This window comes from Otolemur garnettii, unplaced genomic scaffold (assembly GCF_000181295.1).
Source record: "Otolemur garnettii isolate 467f Iridium unplaced genomic scaffold, OtoGar3 scaffold00156, whole genome shotgun sequence".
Lineage (NCBI taxonomy): Eukaryota > Metazoa > Chordata > Mammalia > Primates > Galagidae > Otolemur > Otolemur garnettii.
Window position 1 is genome coordinate 256,699 of NW_003852551.1, and position 15,109 is coordinate 271,807.

Here is a 15,109-nt window from a genome sequence, read left to right on the forward strand (position 1 = left end):
ATTACCGTTTTATAGCTAAGGAAGCAAGTCGGGGAGAGGGTGGGCAGTATTACAGTGTAATATTGAAGTTACTGTTTATTTACTTCCCTTACCCGAGCCTCAGTTTCCCAATCTTTTTTTTTTTATTATTACTTCTTCCTCCTGTAGTGTTTTCTTGCCCCCCATGGAGCTGAGATCACAAGGTCCAGCTGGCTGTCTCGTTGTCCTGTTGTTGTTGTAGAGACAGGGTCTCACTCTGGCTCACTGTGGCTCAGGGGGGGTCTTCAGCTGGTCTCAAACCTCTGAGCACAGGTGATCCACCTGCCTCGGCCTCTCACAGCGCTGGGACAACAGGCGTGAGCCACTACGCCCGGCCAGTTTCCCAATCTTTAAGGTAAGATTGGAGGACTAGGTGATCTCTAAGGTCTTTTCGGTTTAGAGTGTATGATTCCATCTGTGATCATGGAATAGGGAATGAAAACCAGGGACAGATACCCAAAGCCATTAGCAAGTGTGTCCCACGGGGTTGGGAAGATGGTAAACTTTATGCCAATCATAGTACCAGGGAAGCCTCTCCTTCCGGACAGCTTTCCTCCAGGAGGCCTATGGGAGGTGGTGGTGTGGCAGGTGGGAGCGGGTGAAAACTCCGCGATTCCGCCGCTGAATGACAGGGAGTGGCCCCACCGTCTCCAACATGGCAGCTTCCATTCCGCGAAGCCCTGTGCTCACTTCCGGGTTCCGTAACGCTGGCCAGGCCGCTTCCGGCAGCGGGATGGCTGGGTTCCCGGGACTCGAACGGAAGTTCCGGCGGGGGCGGCCGAGGGGGAAGAGTGTGTGTCTGTGCGGGAGAAGGAGGAGAATAGCCCAAGCGGTCTCGAGAGCCCCAGGGAGTGGAGGTACCTTGGGCGGGCCGGCGGCGGAGGGACAGAATGTGGGGAGGCCGGAGCTCCGGGAGGGTCCGGGGTGGGGAGGGGCAGCGAGATGGTGAAGAATGGGGGTGGGGAGTGAGGTGCGAAGGCGCTGTCCAGTCTTGCGGACTTTGGGAGTGGAGCAGGGGTGAGCAAGGGAGTGCCCGGGTATGATGAGGGGACTTAGCGGTCCAATGTGGAAGATCTCATTGTGGGGCAGGAGCTTCCCAGGGTCAAAGGTAGAGGGCTCTTTGTGGGCAGGTGCGAGTCCTGGGTCAGGGTGGGAAATGTCACTGTGGGGAGGAGGTGACCCATTGTGAAGTTCCCAGTGTAGGGAACCCTGGGTCAAGGTGGAAGTTTTAAGCGTGGGAAGGAGACTCTAGGCCAGGGAAGAAGACACCCCTCTGAAAGGTGGAAGACCTCACAGTGGAGAAGGAAGGGAATCCCAGCTGAGGGCGGGAGGTGGGTTCCCCAACGGGGAGAGGGACCTCAGGGTCAGAGGTGAAAGATCCCACTGTGGGGAGGTATCTCGGGGGTCAGAGATAGAAGGTGGAAGCCAGTTGAGAGGGGTGGGCGCCGCCGAGAAGGGCAGGCACTTAAGAGGCAGGTAGTGGAAGCTTCCGGCGGCGAGTTTGGAGGATGATAAGGAAGGGGAGGGGCCAGGCAGCCTGACATTCTTTGTGTTTGGGAGTCCCAGAGTGTGGTCAAGCCGGGGGCTCATTTGTGGCGGCGGCTGCAGGTAGCTCTGTCAGGGGAATGTGGAGCACCAGGTTGTAGTGGGTGGTGGACCAGAGTCCTTATTCTTCCTAGGGACATGGACAGCCCCTCTGGGCTGTGGGAATAGCTGAGCCAGAAACTGCTCTGCAGGCTGGATGGGGGCTGGATGGGAGGAGGAAGGTTGGAGATGTGGGGATGTGGGGGGAGCAGGGTCTGGAAGCATATTTCCCTGGCATTTTTCTCCCCTTCATTTCCCAGTAAGGCCAGGAGTTGAGGAGGAGGGGACTCAAGGGCTCTGGAGAAAGGCTGATTGGAGAGCGGGGAGGAGGCAGGTAGCCACTGAGAAGGACAGGGACACCCTGCCTCAGGGACGCAGTGGGCCCCCAGGGACACCCTGCCTCCCCCACCCCGTGGGCCTCCAAGCCCTGCCTCTGCCCATCTCCAACAAGCTTAGAGCCTGTGTGTTGGGCGGCGCCATATGCCGAGGGTGGCAGGTTCGAACCCAGCCCAGGCCAAACTGCAACAAAAGATAGCTAGGCTTTGTGGTGGACACCTGTAGTCCCAGCTACTCTGGAGGCTGAGGCAGGAGGATCGCCTAAGCCCAGGAGTTGGAGGTCGCTGTGAGCTGTGACACCATGGGACTCTACTGAGGGCGACAGAGTGAGACTCTGCCTCAGAAAAAAAGAAAAGAAAGAAAAATAAAGTTTAGAGCTTGTGGTTGGGCCAGAACCAAGGACATGAGTTCTGGGCCACTAGGGTGGTTGCCTCTGCCTTTCAGCCTTGGAATGGAGGCAAACTTCCTACCTCTCTGCCTGGGAACTTCTTGCCTATTTCCCTTTCTGCCCAGAATGGAACCTGGGTACTGTGTGGGGGCTGATGGTCTGGGTGAGCTCCTTGAGCCTGGAGTCTCCTCTGCCTGTCCTTGCTCTTGACCACTGCCCCCATGGTACAGGCCCCCGAGGTGGAGCCCTGTGGTGTATGTGTGGTAACACCATGTCTGTGCCCCTGCTCACCGATGCTGCCACTGTGTCTGGAGCTGAGCGGGAAACGGCTGCGGTAAGGGTCCCCTTTTACCCTTGGCAGCCCCCATACCAGACCTGGTGTGTGTGGGGGGATATGGAAAATGGAAGTGGCAGTGATGAGAAGGGAGTAGCCCAAGGCCAGGAGGCTTGGGGTTCATAGCCCAGCTGACTGCTACCTCAGTCCCCCTGGGCCTGAGGACCTAAGGGAAACCTCCCCATCTCCCTATTTCTCATCCTTTTCCAGGTTATTTTTTTACATGGACTTGGAGACACAGGGTGAGTGAGCTGGGAGGGCTGCTCCTGGGGGAGGGCCCCAGGCCCAGTGGGCAGGGCCAGAGAGGCTGTAGCCCTCCCTTTCTCTTCCCACATTGGGCCCCTCTTCCTTCCCCCCTACAGGCACAGCTGGGCTGACGCCCTCTCTACCATCCGGCTCCCTCATGTCAAATACATCTGTCCCCATGCGTGAGTGTCACCCCAGCAAGGGGGGGGGGCACTTAGGCTGGGAATCAGCCGGGGGTGGTCCTGTGGCCCTGGACTGTCTCCTGCCTGCTGCATCCTGGGGCTAGGGCTCAGGGCAGGCAGCCAGAAGTGCCCTTTTCAGCCTTAGTTTCTGTGGAGGCCCCAGCTCTGGGGCCAAGTGCCAGCCCACAGCCCTAGGGCCTCCTCAAGCTCAGGTCTCCTAGAACCAGCACCTCCCTGCACCCCTTCCCCAAGCACTTACCGGCTGCTGGGACCCCGTCATGCTGAGTGTTGGGCTCTGCTGCTGCTCCTTCGCTAGTGATGCCCCAACCACAGGCTCCAGCCCCACGTGGCAAGTTGCCTGGCAACACTTTAAACACAGGCTCTGCCTGCTAGGAGGGGCCCCTGGGGTGCCTCTGCCCCCGCTGGGTTCTGTGCTGTGGCTTTCTCATCCCTTCTGAGCATGATGGCCCTCTGGCTGTCCCTCCTCAGGCCTAGGATCCCTGTGACACTCAACATGAAGATGGTGATGCCCTCTTGGTGAGTTTTTTGGGGGAGTAAGGTGGGATTTGAGCTGAGGGAGCTGCAGGAGTTGGCCACAGTCTTCCAGTAGCTGCTAACACCTCTTCTTCCCCAGGTTTGACCTGATGGGGTTGAGTCCAGATGCCCCAGAAGATGAAGCTGGCATCAAGAAGGCAGCAGAGAACAGTAAGGCCCCAGCCCTCCTCAGCATCCTCTTTCCTCCACCCCCAGGAAAATGCTGGCACTGCCTTTGCCAGGCTCCCTTCCTGGGCCCCTTGGCAGCTTGTCCCCTTCCACTGATCCCCCCTCCTTGCAGTCAAGGCCTTGATTGAGCACGAGATGAAGAATGGGATCCCTGCCAATCGTATCGTCCTGGGAGGCTTTTCACAGGTGAGCGGGGAGAAGGGGTCTGGGTGGGAAGGTGAGCTGTTCCCTCATGACCTTATTCTCTTCTGCCTCCAGGGTGGGGCCCTGTCCCTCTACACAGCCCTCACCTGCCCCCACCCTCTGGCTGGCATTGTGGCACTGAGCTGTTGGCTCCCTTTGCACCGGGCCTTCCCCCAGGTGAGTGTCCCTACAGGCCCCTTTCCTACCCTTTGGGTCCTCCTCTGGCTGGAGATTATGCTGCAGCACTGGCTTTGCCCTCTGGGTCTTGTCTGGCCAATAGGCAGCCAATGGCAGTGCCAAGGACCTGGCTATCCTTCAGTGCCATGGGGAGCTGGACCCCATGGTGCCTGTACGGTTTGGGGCCCTGACAGCTGAGAAGCTCCGGTCTGTTGTCACACCTGCCAGGGTCCAGTTCAAGACATATCCAGGTGTTATGCACAGCTCCTGTCCTCAGGTCAGTGGGGGGACCAGTCCCACCCATCTCCTTTCTCTGTCCTCCCTCCAGCCAGGGGCCTCTTACAATCCCCTTTTGCTTCCTGCCAGGAGATGGCGGCTGTGAAGGAATTTCTTGAGAAGCTGCTGCCTCCTGTCTAAGCAGAGTTGCTGGCCCCCAGCATAGTCCCCAAGCTCATGGGGATCCCAGCAAGCAAGCGTGGCACCATCTTGGATCTGAGCCGGTCGAGCCCCTGTCCCCACCCTTCCTGACCCCATCCTCTTCCCATAGGCCTCTGGGGCAGATGGCAAGATCTGGCCAGGCCTTCCTTCCTGGCCTCAGCCACCTGGCCGTCTTCAGCAGGGGTGAGCTGCTTTCTTATCCCATTTCCCTGGAGGCAGGCCCCCTGGCAACAGTATTGGAGGGGCTATAGGCAGCTGGAGAAAGGGGCCCAGCCGCTGACCCACTCACTCAGGACCTCACTCATGAGCCCCGCTTTGGGCCCCCTCCTGTGACCTCAGGGTTTGGCCCATGGGGCCCACTTGGGCCCCTAACCCCAACTGATTCTGCCCAGATAATCGTGTGTCTCTCCTGCCTCTACACTAGCTGCTTCTCAATCATGAATGTGGCCATGGCCCCAGGGGCCCCCTGCTGCTGTGGGCTCCTTGCCCTGGGCAGGAGCGCTATTGAGGAGGTGGAGTCTTTCAAGGGGGCTTCCCTCAGCTGTTCCCCCACTTGGGGGTTGGGTCCTGCCTCCCTGTTACCCTCCTCTCTGCAGGCCTGGAGCCTGCAGGGCCGGACCGAGGCTGGAGGTCTCCCCCACCTGTCTCACCCCCACTTTGTTCCCACTCTAGGGCAGGAAGGTGGTGGGGAGTTGTGTTTTGTCTTCTGTCTCCATGTGGTTTTGGGTGTTTTTCTTGTTGTATCCTGGATTCCGATAAAATTAAAGAAATTGCTTCCTCAGTTCTCAGGCCTGGCTGATTCTCTTCAGTGAGTAGAGAGTAGCTATGTTTAAGAATATGCTCCAGTGTAAGAAAACTTTTTTATTTTAAATAGTTTGGAAAGTTTCTTGAGAGCAGTGTAAATTAGTGCCTGGGAGGAGGGGCTTTTACCCCCTCACTCGCTCTTGGTGGTCCTGATGAGTTCCTGGACCCTGTGAGAGATGAGAGTTAGAGGCCCCTGACTCCTGGTCAGTGGAGTCCTTGGCCTCATGCCTGGTGGGCTGAGTAGGCCCAGCTGGGGTCTGAGGTAGGGAAGGCCTTGGCTTAGCCCCAGAGGCTCTGGGGCCTGGGTTCCTGCTAGAGGCTAGAGAGCAGGCAGCTGCTTCTTTTTTCCTTTTCTGGTCCTTGGTAGGGGAGGGTCCTCAGGCCTGTGTGCTGAAGCCTAAAGGATTCTGCTTTTGCCAGCGCCATAGATCCTCACCTATGACAGAGCAAAGCCTGTGGTCAGGTCCACACTGGAACACCAGGACCACCTGCTGAGCAGCCCTGGGTGGGCATGCCCAGAAGTGATCAGCTCTCCTTAGTCCCTAATTCTCCCCCAGGGGCCAGGCCAACACTCACACATCCTGTCCAATCCTAAGGCTGCTGTCCAGCCCAGCTCTTCATGGGCCAGGTTGGGGTTGGCATAACAGGCAGCCACATCACCTTCTCGCCGTGCTACCACCTTGTACGGGATCTGCAAGAGGATTTGTGTGGTTCAGCTGAGCCAGTCCTAAACTCCACCTGCCGAGCTGCTGGCTAGCAGTGTCTCCCTTGCAGCACAGGTGGGCAAAGAAGACTGGACAGTGCTGGGACACTCAACTGGGTAGGCAAAGGGGAAGGGCCAGGACTCTTCTGCTGCTGAGGGTTGAGGTTGTGTCGGGGGTGGCCTACCTTCTTCCCAGAGGCCTTCTCCATGGCTTGGACCATCTGTAGCACTGAGTAGCCTGTGCCAGTGCCCAGGTTGTAGATCTGCCCGGGAATGAACAAGCTTTGTGGAAAGGGCTGGACTAGCCACTTCTCTGGGCCCACCTTCCAGATGCAGCCCCTCCCCTCCCTCACTTCTCCCTTCTCTGCCTACCCGGCAGCCACACTGCTCCTTCAGCTTCCTCAAAGCTGCCAGGTGGCCTTTGGCCAGATCCACGACATGGATGTAATCCCGGACACCTACAGAGGAGGGCGTGGTTTGATGGGAAGTTTGTTCATTCCACCTCTGGTTCCTTCCTGGCTCCCACCCTAGGTCCTCCTGATCCTAGGCTCACCTGTGCCATCCTCCGTGTCATAGTCATTGCCAAAGACATTCAAGGCCTCCCGCCGCCCAATTGCCACCTGGGGGTAGACTTCAGGTCAGGTCCTCCCAGGTCCCCTGAACCAGCTATAACCCAAGGCCACCTCCTCTCTGTTCCTACCCTTCTCCCTTACCTGGGAGACATAAGGCATGAGGTTGTTGGGGATGCCCTGGGGATCTTCACCGATGCAGCCAGAGGCATGGGCACCCGTGGGGTTGAAATATCGCAGCAGCACTGCATTCCAGGTCTGTGGGACACAGGTCAGATGACAGGGGACAGGGCACAGGCAGCGTGTCCCAGCTGAATCCACAGCCCTCTATCTCACCCCCTGTTCTCACAACTGTTCTCTAGAAATAAACAGGGGCTGGGGCCTTCCCTGCCAGTGTGGTGTGGCCTTGGGGAAGTCACTGCCACTTGCTGAGCCTTAGCTGCTTCCTTGGAGCTGGTGCTTAGGATCCCCCCTGCTGAGGCCGGTGGTGGGCTGTAAGGAGTCAGTCTACTAGTGGAGCTGGGGCTGGATCAAGGGGGAAACTCACCTTGTCTGCCTGGCACATGTCCCGGATCATTTCCTCAATGAAGAACTTGGACTTGCCATAAGGGTTGGTACAGCCACCTGTGGGATGGGCCTCATCCAGGGGCAAATACTGGGGGTTCCCATACACGGTGGCAGAGCTGCTGAACACCAGGTTCTTCACCCCACAGGCTCTCATGATCTGACCACGGAGGGGAGGGAGGTGTCAATGGCTTCCACCTCACACACTATTCCCACCTATAAACACTCTGATACTTGGTGGCGCCGTAGGTCAGTGGGTAAGGCGCTGACCACATACACCCAGGCTGGCAGGTTCGAACCCAGCCCGAGCCAGCTAAACAATGAAAACTGCAACAAAAAGATACCCGGGCATTGTGGGGGGCACCTGTAGTCCCAGCTACTTGGGAGGCTGAGGCAAGAGAATCACTTATGCCCAAGAGTTTGCAGTTGCTTGCTGTGAGTTGTGATGCCACAGCACTCTACCCAGGGCAACATAGTGAGACTATGTCTCAAAACCTCCCTCCCCCCCTCCAAATCCCTGATACTCCTCCACAGGAGGGTGGGGCTGAAGTCATGAGCACTCTTCTTTATAGATGGGAAAACTGAGGCTTGGGAAGTAAAGCCATGCATCCAAGATGACACAGCTTGGACTCTGTGTTTGGTACTGCATGCCAGACTGGGGCCAACTAGGGACCCTCCCAGTGTCTGTGTCCCTGCCCCATGCTTCTCACCTCCAGAAGCTGGATGGTCCCTGTTAGGTTAACTTTGTAATAATCCAGAGGCTTCTGTACTGACTCGCCCACAGCCTTGAGCCCGGCAAAGTGGATGACCGCCATGAAACTGTGCTGCAGGGGCAAAGCCAGGATCAAAAATTGTTTTGTAGGCCCTAGCCCTTGGCAGTGCCCCCTGCCTGTCTGCCAGCCAGGCACTCACCTTTTTAAAGAGACGCTGTAGGGCTGCCTGGTCCAAGATGTCCATCTCCTCAAACTCCACAGAGCGGCCTGTCAGCTCCTGTACCCGCCGTAGGCTCTCAGGCATGGCGCCCCCTCCTGGTGGGGCACATGGAGCCCGCCAAAATCAGGAGGTGGGGTGCTGGCTTCCCAGGGACTAGCCAGACACACACACGGCTCTTGGTGATGGAGGTGGAACCCGGGTTTTCCTTCTGCCACCCTCTCCAGAGCCCCAGCCCCACCACCCCTGCTCACCACGGAAGGCATTATGAAAGTTGTCGATAACTACAGGTGAGTAGCCAGCCTCCAGCAGCTCCAGCACAGTGTGGCTACCAATGTAGCCAGCCCCACCTGTTACCAGCACCTTCTCTGCCATGGCACCTGCGCCCAGAACACGGATTCTCAGAAGTAGCTGAGGCTGCCTGCTCAGGGCCTCCTTCCCCCCGGAGTCAAGCCCCCCTGAGTTTAGAGGTGGCAGTGTGCCTTGAGTAACAGGGTGGCTCTGGAGTTAGCCCTGGTTCAAGTCTGGGTAACATCACTTTTTGGCCTTAGGCTTCCAACATCACTTACCTTCTCTTGGTCTCAATTTCCATCTCTAAGATGGAGCTAAAAATTGTGCAAACATCATGTGGTAGTGTGAGAGTTAAATGAGGTGGTTTTAAGGACTGACTGCCATGTACAGGTGGGGAGACTGAGGCAGGCACAAAGCAACATAGTTTTTAGTTCCATTTGATCCAGAGTTAGGAAGATGGAATGTGAGGATCAATGTTCCCTTCCTCAAGGTGACAGGGATGGGAGAGTCCTGGGCAGAAGGAAACATGGCAGCAGGATTGGGACCAGGGGTTCTCCAGGCTCAGACTCAGGCCTCCTCAGAAACTCCAACACCTAGCCAGTTAGGTGTAAACTAGCTCCTGCTGTTCTAGGCAGCCCCCATTTCACTTAAGGGTCAGCGAGGAGGAAGCAGGAAATAGCCGGATGGCCCCGAGGGTGGGGTCCTTTGCCAGGCAGGCCAAGCCCAGCTACTGGGCTGCTGCACCGCTCCTGGAGTGGGCCCCACCCCCAGCTGAACCTCTGCCCAAGCCTGGGCCAGCCTGTCACTCCTGGCCACTCCTGGCTTGGAGCAAGAGATCCTGCCCAACATTATGCTTCCCTAGATTGGACGACGTAGACGTGGACTTGGCCCCGTCTCCACTGCCAGGTGTACACGTCCGCCCTAAACAGCTTTGCAGGCAGAGGGGGCGGGGCGGGGCAGGGAGGGCGCCCCAGACAGTGAGGCCTTTCATTCCCAGAGACAGGGCCCGCTGCCGCCGCTGCCTTCCAGGCTGCCTCCTAGGCTGCCTCTATCCTCTTTGGGCTCCTCCAGCGCCAACCCACTTGACTCTGTGCCGGGAACTTATGCATTATTTTTCTGAATTCCCCAATATCTTGATGCGGCAGGTGTTATTACTGGCACCTCACAGAGAAAGATACTAGGGTCAGAGAGGTGACGCGGTTGCTTGCGGTCACACAGCCAGTGATAGCCGGGTGGAATCCGGATTTCCCGGCTGACAGCCCGGTTCCTCTTCCCAGGCACTTCGCCCTTCGCACTGCTCCCCCCTGGACTCTGCTCACCGCCCCCACCCTGCTCCGCCCCGCCGAGCCCGCGCACTGTGCGGACCCGGGAAAGTGATCGCGGACAGGCCGTGGTAGGCAGGAAGGTTGCTGTGAGGCCGGCTTCGCCCTGGACCCGCGGAGTGACCTTGCTCAGCCGTCGCCTCCTCAGTTTCCCCAGTTTGTATGATAGAAAGGGGGGCAGCCGAGCCTCGGTCTAGGCTCTGGGCCGGGAATGAATGAACCCGGGCCACGCCAGCCACCGCAGCGGAGAACTGGGGAAGAGGGAGTGGACCCACCCTGGCAAGACTCCGCTCGGAGGGCAGTCAGGGGCCTCTTGAAACTCCTTCGGTCCCTGCGGACCACTCTGACCCTCCCGAGCCCACCCCTCTCTTCATCCCGCTTCCCGAACCTGCTCGGGCTCCTCCAACCTGCGCTGGCTCCAGCGGCGCCGCCTCCCGCGCCCCGAACAGTGGTCCCTTTAAAAACAGACAGCCCACCCTGATCCCGCCCTTTCTCCGCCCCCAGAGAAACGTGTCGCTCAGGTTGCTGCCACTACGGGTACGCCGGGAGGACAAAAGGCCTCTGTGGTCCTGAAGCCAGCGTTCCCACCGGGATCGGGCGGGGAGCCGGGGACAGCGCGAGTCCGACTACGTGCTGGCAACTAGGGGCAAGGAGCCGCTCCTGCCTGGGTTCTCGCACCAGGCAGGTAAGCCCCGGCCCCATTCTAACCCGCAGGGTTTCAAACTTCCCGCTGTCTTGCCAACCTAATTCAAACTCTGCATGAAATATCCAACTCTACGGAACTGAAGTCACAAGAGGGCTGCGCTGAGTGACAGGATTGGGTCGGGGCCGCAGGGGACTGTGCTTCTGGGAAGTCTACTTTGAAAATAAATGAATGAGCTTGGAGGAAGCTCTAAAGCCACAGTAACCATCCCAGTGCCAACTCCTCTCAGCCTCCCAAACCGTAGCCCGCACCTGCTGGGAATGGTCTGTCTGCACCGGGCCTGCGTAATAGCGCTTAGAAAATGACTTTGTTTAAAAGGCAGGACTAGGGCAGATATGTAGGAAGCCACGACATACTGAGTGATAAAACCTGAAGCAGCCGTAAAAGCACAGTGCACAGGTGCTCCCCACCACAGGGCCTGGAGCATCGAGGTGGAGAGGCTTAGCGGAGCAAGTGGTGCTGCTGCTCCGGGGGAGCTTGTGCACAGCCCAGGTCACAGAGGAGAAGCCTCAGAAACAGCCCTTTGGGTGTGCTGGCAGCAACCGCTGCAGGTAGCTTCCTTAGCCCCAAGCCATTGATTTCCAGTCACTATGGATCTGGGGTTCTGGTGGGAAAATAGGGAGGAAATGCAATGACAAATAAAAAAGCTCGAAGTCTTTCTTCTCTGTGCAATGGTTGTGAAAATATTTATTCCTCCACTCTGACATATGCACACATATCCACGGAATACTGTAATGGTTCTGTCATTACACCTTTAATTACATAAGCTGTTTTCAAAAATCATGCCCAGAATACAGATTTTCCAGAGATGCTGGAGTTGGCAGATGGCCACCACAGCAGCTTAGCCCTCACTTTGTGAATGCCCTCTGCCAGCGTGGGGGACAATCTCCTCCATGCCCCCTGCTCTAAGGAGCCAGACAACAGGGGCCCCAAGGCCATGGCAGTGTGAAAGGTAGAGAAGGTAGTCAGCTGGCAGATGTCATCCACAGAGGAGCCTTGAGGATCATACCAAACAGGGAATGGGGCTCCCCTGGCCCTCAGGCATTGAATTGCAGGACCACTGGGGCCACAGTGAAGGGAGAGTTCAGCCTCTCCAAGGCCCTTCACCCATACTGAGGACTGGTTCTTCAGCTCCTCACCTCCCGTCTGCCAGCAGACACCTCTAGGCAGAGCTGGCTGTGGTGTGCCTGCTCCTTTTAAATCTCATTCTCATTTCCATGTTCCCATCCTCCATGAAACACCTGTGTACCATTTCACTAGACCCCAGGGCTTCATGTGACTCAGGGTCTTACAGTTTACAGCTAGCCTGAGCCACTTTGGAGTTGGTTTTCCTGTTCAGGGCTTGACAGATAAAGTCCCCAGCTTCCAGGAGCTTCTGGAGATTCACACCCTTTGAGAAACAAGTTAGAGGATGCAGTTAAGTCACCACAGGCCCCTAACACCGGGAATTAAAAACTGGCTTAAATTAAACTTCTAAGAGGTCCTTTATGATAGAGACCCTTCCTAGCACCCTGAGGGAAGTACTATGTTGCCCCTCTTCCCACAGACAGGGAAGGGTAAAACTGACAGTGGATAATGTGTAACACAGAATGGCTGTAGGGCAAAGGGGTTAAGCAAGTTTTTTCTCTTCAAAACTCCTTTACTTTTATTTTTTTTGTTTAGTAACTAAAACCTACATCTCTACCTCAGGCCAGTGCTCTTTGTGACAGCTCAAGATCATCTTAGTTGGCTAGGCTCAGAGCACAGTGGTTACAGCCAGATACACTGAGACTGGCAGGTTCAAACCAAGCCAGGGCCAGCTAAATAACAATGACAACTGCAACAAAAAACAGCCAGGCCTTGTGGTGGGCGCCTGTAGTCCCAGCTATTTGGGAGGCTGAGGCAAGAGAATCGATTAAGCCCAAGAGTTTGAGGTTGCTGTGAGGTGTGATGCCACAGCACTCTACCCAGGGCAACATAATGAGACTCTGTCTCAAAAAAAAAAAACCATCTTAGTTGAAGACAGGACTTAAGTTTGGGTGAAGGTCACAAGACTGTTTTATCTGAAAATGGGATGAATCTGGGCAGAGGCCTTAAGATTGTCTTGGCCCAAAGTGGGCTTATGGGATTAACTGGAACCTTTAAAAAGCTCTGTGCTTCTGTTCAGAGGGAGAACACTGATTTTTTTTTTTTTTTTTGAGACAGAGTCTTACTTTGTTGCCCTCAGTAGAGTGCAATGGCATCATAGCTCACAGCAACCTCCAACTCTTAGGCTCAAGTGATTCTCTAGTCTCAGCTTCCCGAGTAGCTGGGTCTACAGGCACCCACCACAACACTATTTTTAGAGACCGGGTCTCACTCTTGCTCAGGCTGGTCTCGAACCTGTGAGCTCAGGCAATCCACCCATCTCAGCCTCCCAGAGTGCTAGGATTACAGGCATGAGCCACTGTGCCCAGCAGGACGCTGATATTTTTTTGAGGCAAGAGTCTGCCAGCCTTCTCATTTGCCAGCAAGTTATTTTTATATTATTTTTATTTTAAGGGCTGCCCGCTGGGGGGCACCCCTGCCAGCAAGTTAATGAACTCTTTCCTTCTCAAAAAAACCCACCAGTGAAACACTGGACTGAACAACCATGATACTGAACAAATAAAGGTTAAGACAAACAGGCTGCTTCCGTAATAGTGGCACACCAGCTGCCTGTGAGCTCGTGTCTATCTGGCATCTGGGGTTACCCCTCTGGCTCTCCCTTGTATAAGATGCCTCAATCTGTGTAATGGCTTGTAGTGCCACCTCTAGGGCAGGGATCTCAGTCCTGTTCAGTCCTGCACCTCCAGGGCCTAGCACAGGACCTAACCTATGGAGGTCAAAAAGTGCACATTCAAGTGGGGCCTGTGAGGCCGAGAGAGAGGAGTTAGGGCCAGGCAGAAAACCTCTACTCGTAACAACAGCTCCTACTTGCTGATGTGTATTATGTGCTCAGTTCTGTGCCAAGTATTCCACAGACATTTTTTTTTTCTTTTTGAGACAGAGTCTCACTTTGTCACTCTTGGTAGAGTGCTGTTGCATCATAGCTCACAGCAACCTCAAACTCTTGGGTTCAAGTTATTCTCTTGCCCCAACCTCCTGAGAAGCTGGGACTAGACACCTGCCAATGCTTGGCTATTTTTTAGAGACAGGGTCTCACTCTTGCTTGGGCTGGTCTCGAACCTGTGAGCTCAGGCAATCTACCTGCCTTGTCTTCCCAGAGTGCTAGACATTTTTCTTTTTTCTTTTTTTTTAAAGAGACAGAGTCTTACTTTGTCGCCCTTGGTAGAGTGCCGTGGAGTCACAGCTCACAGCAACCTCCAGCTCCTGGGCTTAGGTGATTCTCTTGCCTCAGCCTCCCGAGTAGCTGGGACTACAGGCGCCCACAATGCCTGGCTATTTTTTTTGTTGCAGTTTGGCTGGGGTTGGGCTGGAACCTGCCACCCTCAGTATATGGGGCTGGCACCCTACTCACTGAGCCACAGGCACCGCTCTAGACATTTTCTTACTTATCTTCAAAACAGTCCTATGTATCGGTGCTATTATTATCCTCAAAGAGATGAAATAATTTTTGTAAGCTCACACAGCCTGGCAAGACTAGGTTTTAAACCCAGTTCCATCCTACCCCAAGCTGCTGCCACCCCACCACCCAAGGCCCTGTGGACTGTGGTGGAGCTCTGGTGGGCTAACTCTGCTCCCTCATTTTATAGAGAACAAAACAAAGGTCCAGAAGGGACTGACCCATTTCAGGTCATGAATCTGATTCCTTTCTCTCCATACACCCTGGTGCTTCCTAGAACCGAACTATCAGTCATACTGAGACCCTGCCCTCCTTGTGCCATACTCATGACCTCATTCAACTACACTTTGTTACTTCAAAAACATTTGACAAAATATCCACAACTCCCAGGCACCCACTCCCCAAGAACTCCAGACCAACCCATCAGCTTCAGTCCTCTGGCTTCAGGCCCAGCCCCGGTCAGTTCAAGGCTGTCACCACCAGGGGGCAGGCGGGCTTACCATGTGAATGCCCAGGCCAGATAGCATATAGACCAGGTCTTCAGTGGCCAAGTTTCCTGATGCCCCCCGTGCATAGGGGCAGCCTCCAAGTCCTGCCACAGAAGAGTCCACAACACTCACTCCCATCTGGAAACATAAGGAAGGTGAAACATGGCCGTTGCCAGGGACCAGAGCCAACAAAGCCAGTCCCTGCAAACCTCCCAGTCATCTATTGCCTGAGGTTCTACAGAAGCGGTTCTCAACCTTCCTAGGGCCGTAGCCTTTTAATACAGTTCCTATGGGCTGTGACCTACAGGTAGAGAACCAGTTTTACAGTGAGAATCATTCTAATTATGCCTTATGATTCTGTTGACGTGAAAAAGACAGTGCTTCTTTTTTTTTGAGACATGAGTTTTACTCTGTTTCTGGATACAGTGCTGTTCTGTCATAGCTCACAGCAACCTCAAACTCCTAGGCCAAGTGATCCCCCTGCCTCAGCCTCCCAAGTAGTTGGGACTACAGGCACCTGCCACGTTTTTGTATTTCTTTAGTAGAGACAGGGGTCTTGCCTTGGCCTCCCAAAGTGCTAGGATTACAGTTGTTTTTTTTTTT

At 55.5% G+C, this 15,109-nt stretch overlaps 3 protein-coding genes across 7 annotated transcripts in view; 1 reads left to right on the forward strand and 2 right to left on the reverse strand.

The window, feature by feature from the left end:
* The first annotated feature begins 715 nt into the window (after positions 1-715).
* On the forward strand, positions 716-5,390 carry LYPLA2 (lysophospholipase II). Of its 2 annotated transcripts, none has more exons than XM_003799755.3 (10): positions 716-875; positions 2,557-2,660; positions 2,871-2,902; positions 3,023-3,088; positions 3,578-3,625; positions 3,723-3,793; positions 3,924-3,997; positions 4,070-4,171; positions 4,275-4,448; positions 4,538-5,390. In XM_003799755.3, the coding sequence occupies exons 1-10, from the start codon at positions 752-754 to the stop codon at positions 4,586-4,588; spliced, it is 846 nt and encodes a 281-aa protein (XP_003799803.2). In that variant the 5' UTR covers positions 716-751; the 3' UTR covers positions 4,589-5,390. The 2 variants fall into 2 exon arrangements, with proteins under 2 accessions (XP_003799803.2, XP_012666867.2); XM_012811413.2 differs by lacking the exon at positions 716-875 and adding an exon at positions 1,015-1,035.
* A 61-nt stretch (positions 5,391-5,451) lies between these two features.
* GALE (UDP-galactose-4-epimerase) lies at positions 5,452-10,355 on the reverse strand. 3 transcript variants are annotated; one of them, XM_023519079.1, is made up of 11 exons: positions 10,181-10,355; positions 8,434-8,559; positions 8,162-8,277; positions 7,960-8,073; positions 7,233-7,409; positions 6,830-6,943; positions 6,670-6,736; positions 6,489-6,574; positions 6,302-6,379; positions 5,990-6,104; positions 5,452-5,849 (listed from the first exon to the last, which is right to left on the reverse strand). In XM_023519079.1, exons 2-11 carry the CDS (start codon positions 8,552-8,554, stop codon positions 5,791-5,793), a joined length of 1,047 nt encoding a protein of 348 aa, XP_023374847.1. In that variant the 5' UTR covers positions 8,555-8,559; positions 10,181-10,355; the 3' UTR covers positions 5,452-5,790. The 3 variants fall into 3 exon arrangements, with proteins under 3 accessions (XP_023374847.1, XP_023374848.1, XP_003799804.1); XM_023519080.1 differs by lacking the exon at positions 10,181-10,355 and adding an exon at positions 10,068-10,163; XM_003799756.3 differs by lacking the exon at positions 10,181-10,355 and adding an exon at positions 9,836-10,054.
* Positions 10,356-11,230: 875 nt separating this feature from the next.
* The window catches only part of HMGCL (3-hydroxymethyl-3-methylglutaryl-CoA lyase), a 27,412-nt gene continuing 23,533 nt past the window's right edge, over positions 11,231-15,109 (reverse strand). Inside the window, exons 8-9 of one of the 2 annotated variants that reach the window (XM_003799757.3) lie at positions 14,519-14,644; positions 11,231-11,885 (exon numbers count right to left, since the gene is read on the reverse strand). In XM_003799757.3, the coding sequence (XP_003799805.1) occupies positions 11,784-11,885; positions 14,519-14,644 (228 nt within the window). In that variant the 3' untranslated portion in view covers positions 11,231-11,783. The remainder of the gene's footprint in view (positions 11,886-14,518; positions 14,645-15,109) is intronic. The other variant, XM_023519105.1, reaches the window with a different exon arrangement.

Coding starts and splice junctions, on each gene's coding strand:
- GALE (XM_023519079.1), bottom strand. CDS start 8,554: ATGGCAGAGAAGGTGCTGGTAACAGGTGGGGCTGGCTACATTGGTAGC. Junction 6,737..6,829: donor TCATGCCTTATGTCTCCCAG/GTAAGGGAGAAG, acceptor GTCTACCCCCAG/GTGGCAATTGGGCGGCGGGA. Junction 6,380..6,488: donor AGGAGCAGTGTGGCTGCCGG/GTAGGCAGAGAA, acceptor ATTCCCGGGCAG/ATCTACAACCTGGGCACTGG.
- LYPLA2 (XM_003799755.3), top strand. CDS start 752: ATGGCTGGGTTCCCGGGACTCGAACGGAAGTTCCGGCGGGGGCGGCCG. Junction 3,998..4,069: donor TCCTGGGAGGCTTTTCACAG/GTGAGCGGGGAG, acceptor TTCTGCCTCCAG/GGTGGGGCCCTGTCCCTCTA. Junction 4,449..4,537: donor TGCACAGCTCCTGTCCTCAG/GTCAGTGGGGGG, acceptor GCTTCCTGCCAG/GAGATGGCGGCTGTGAAGGA.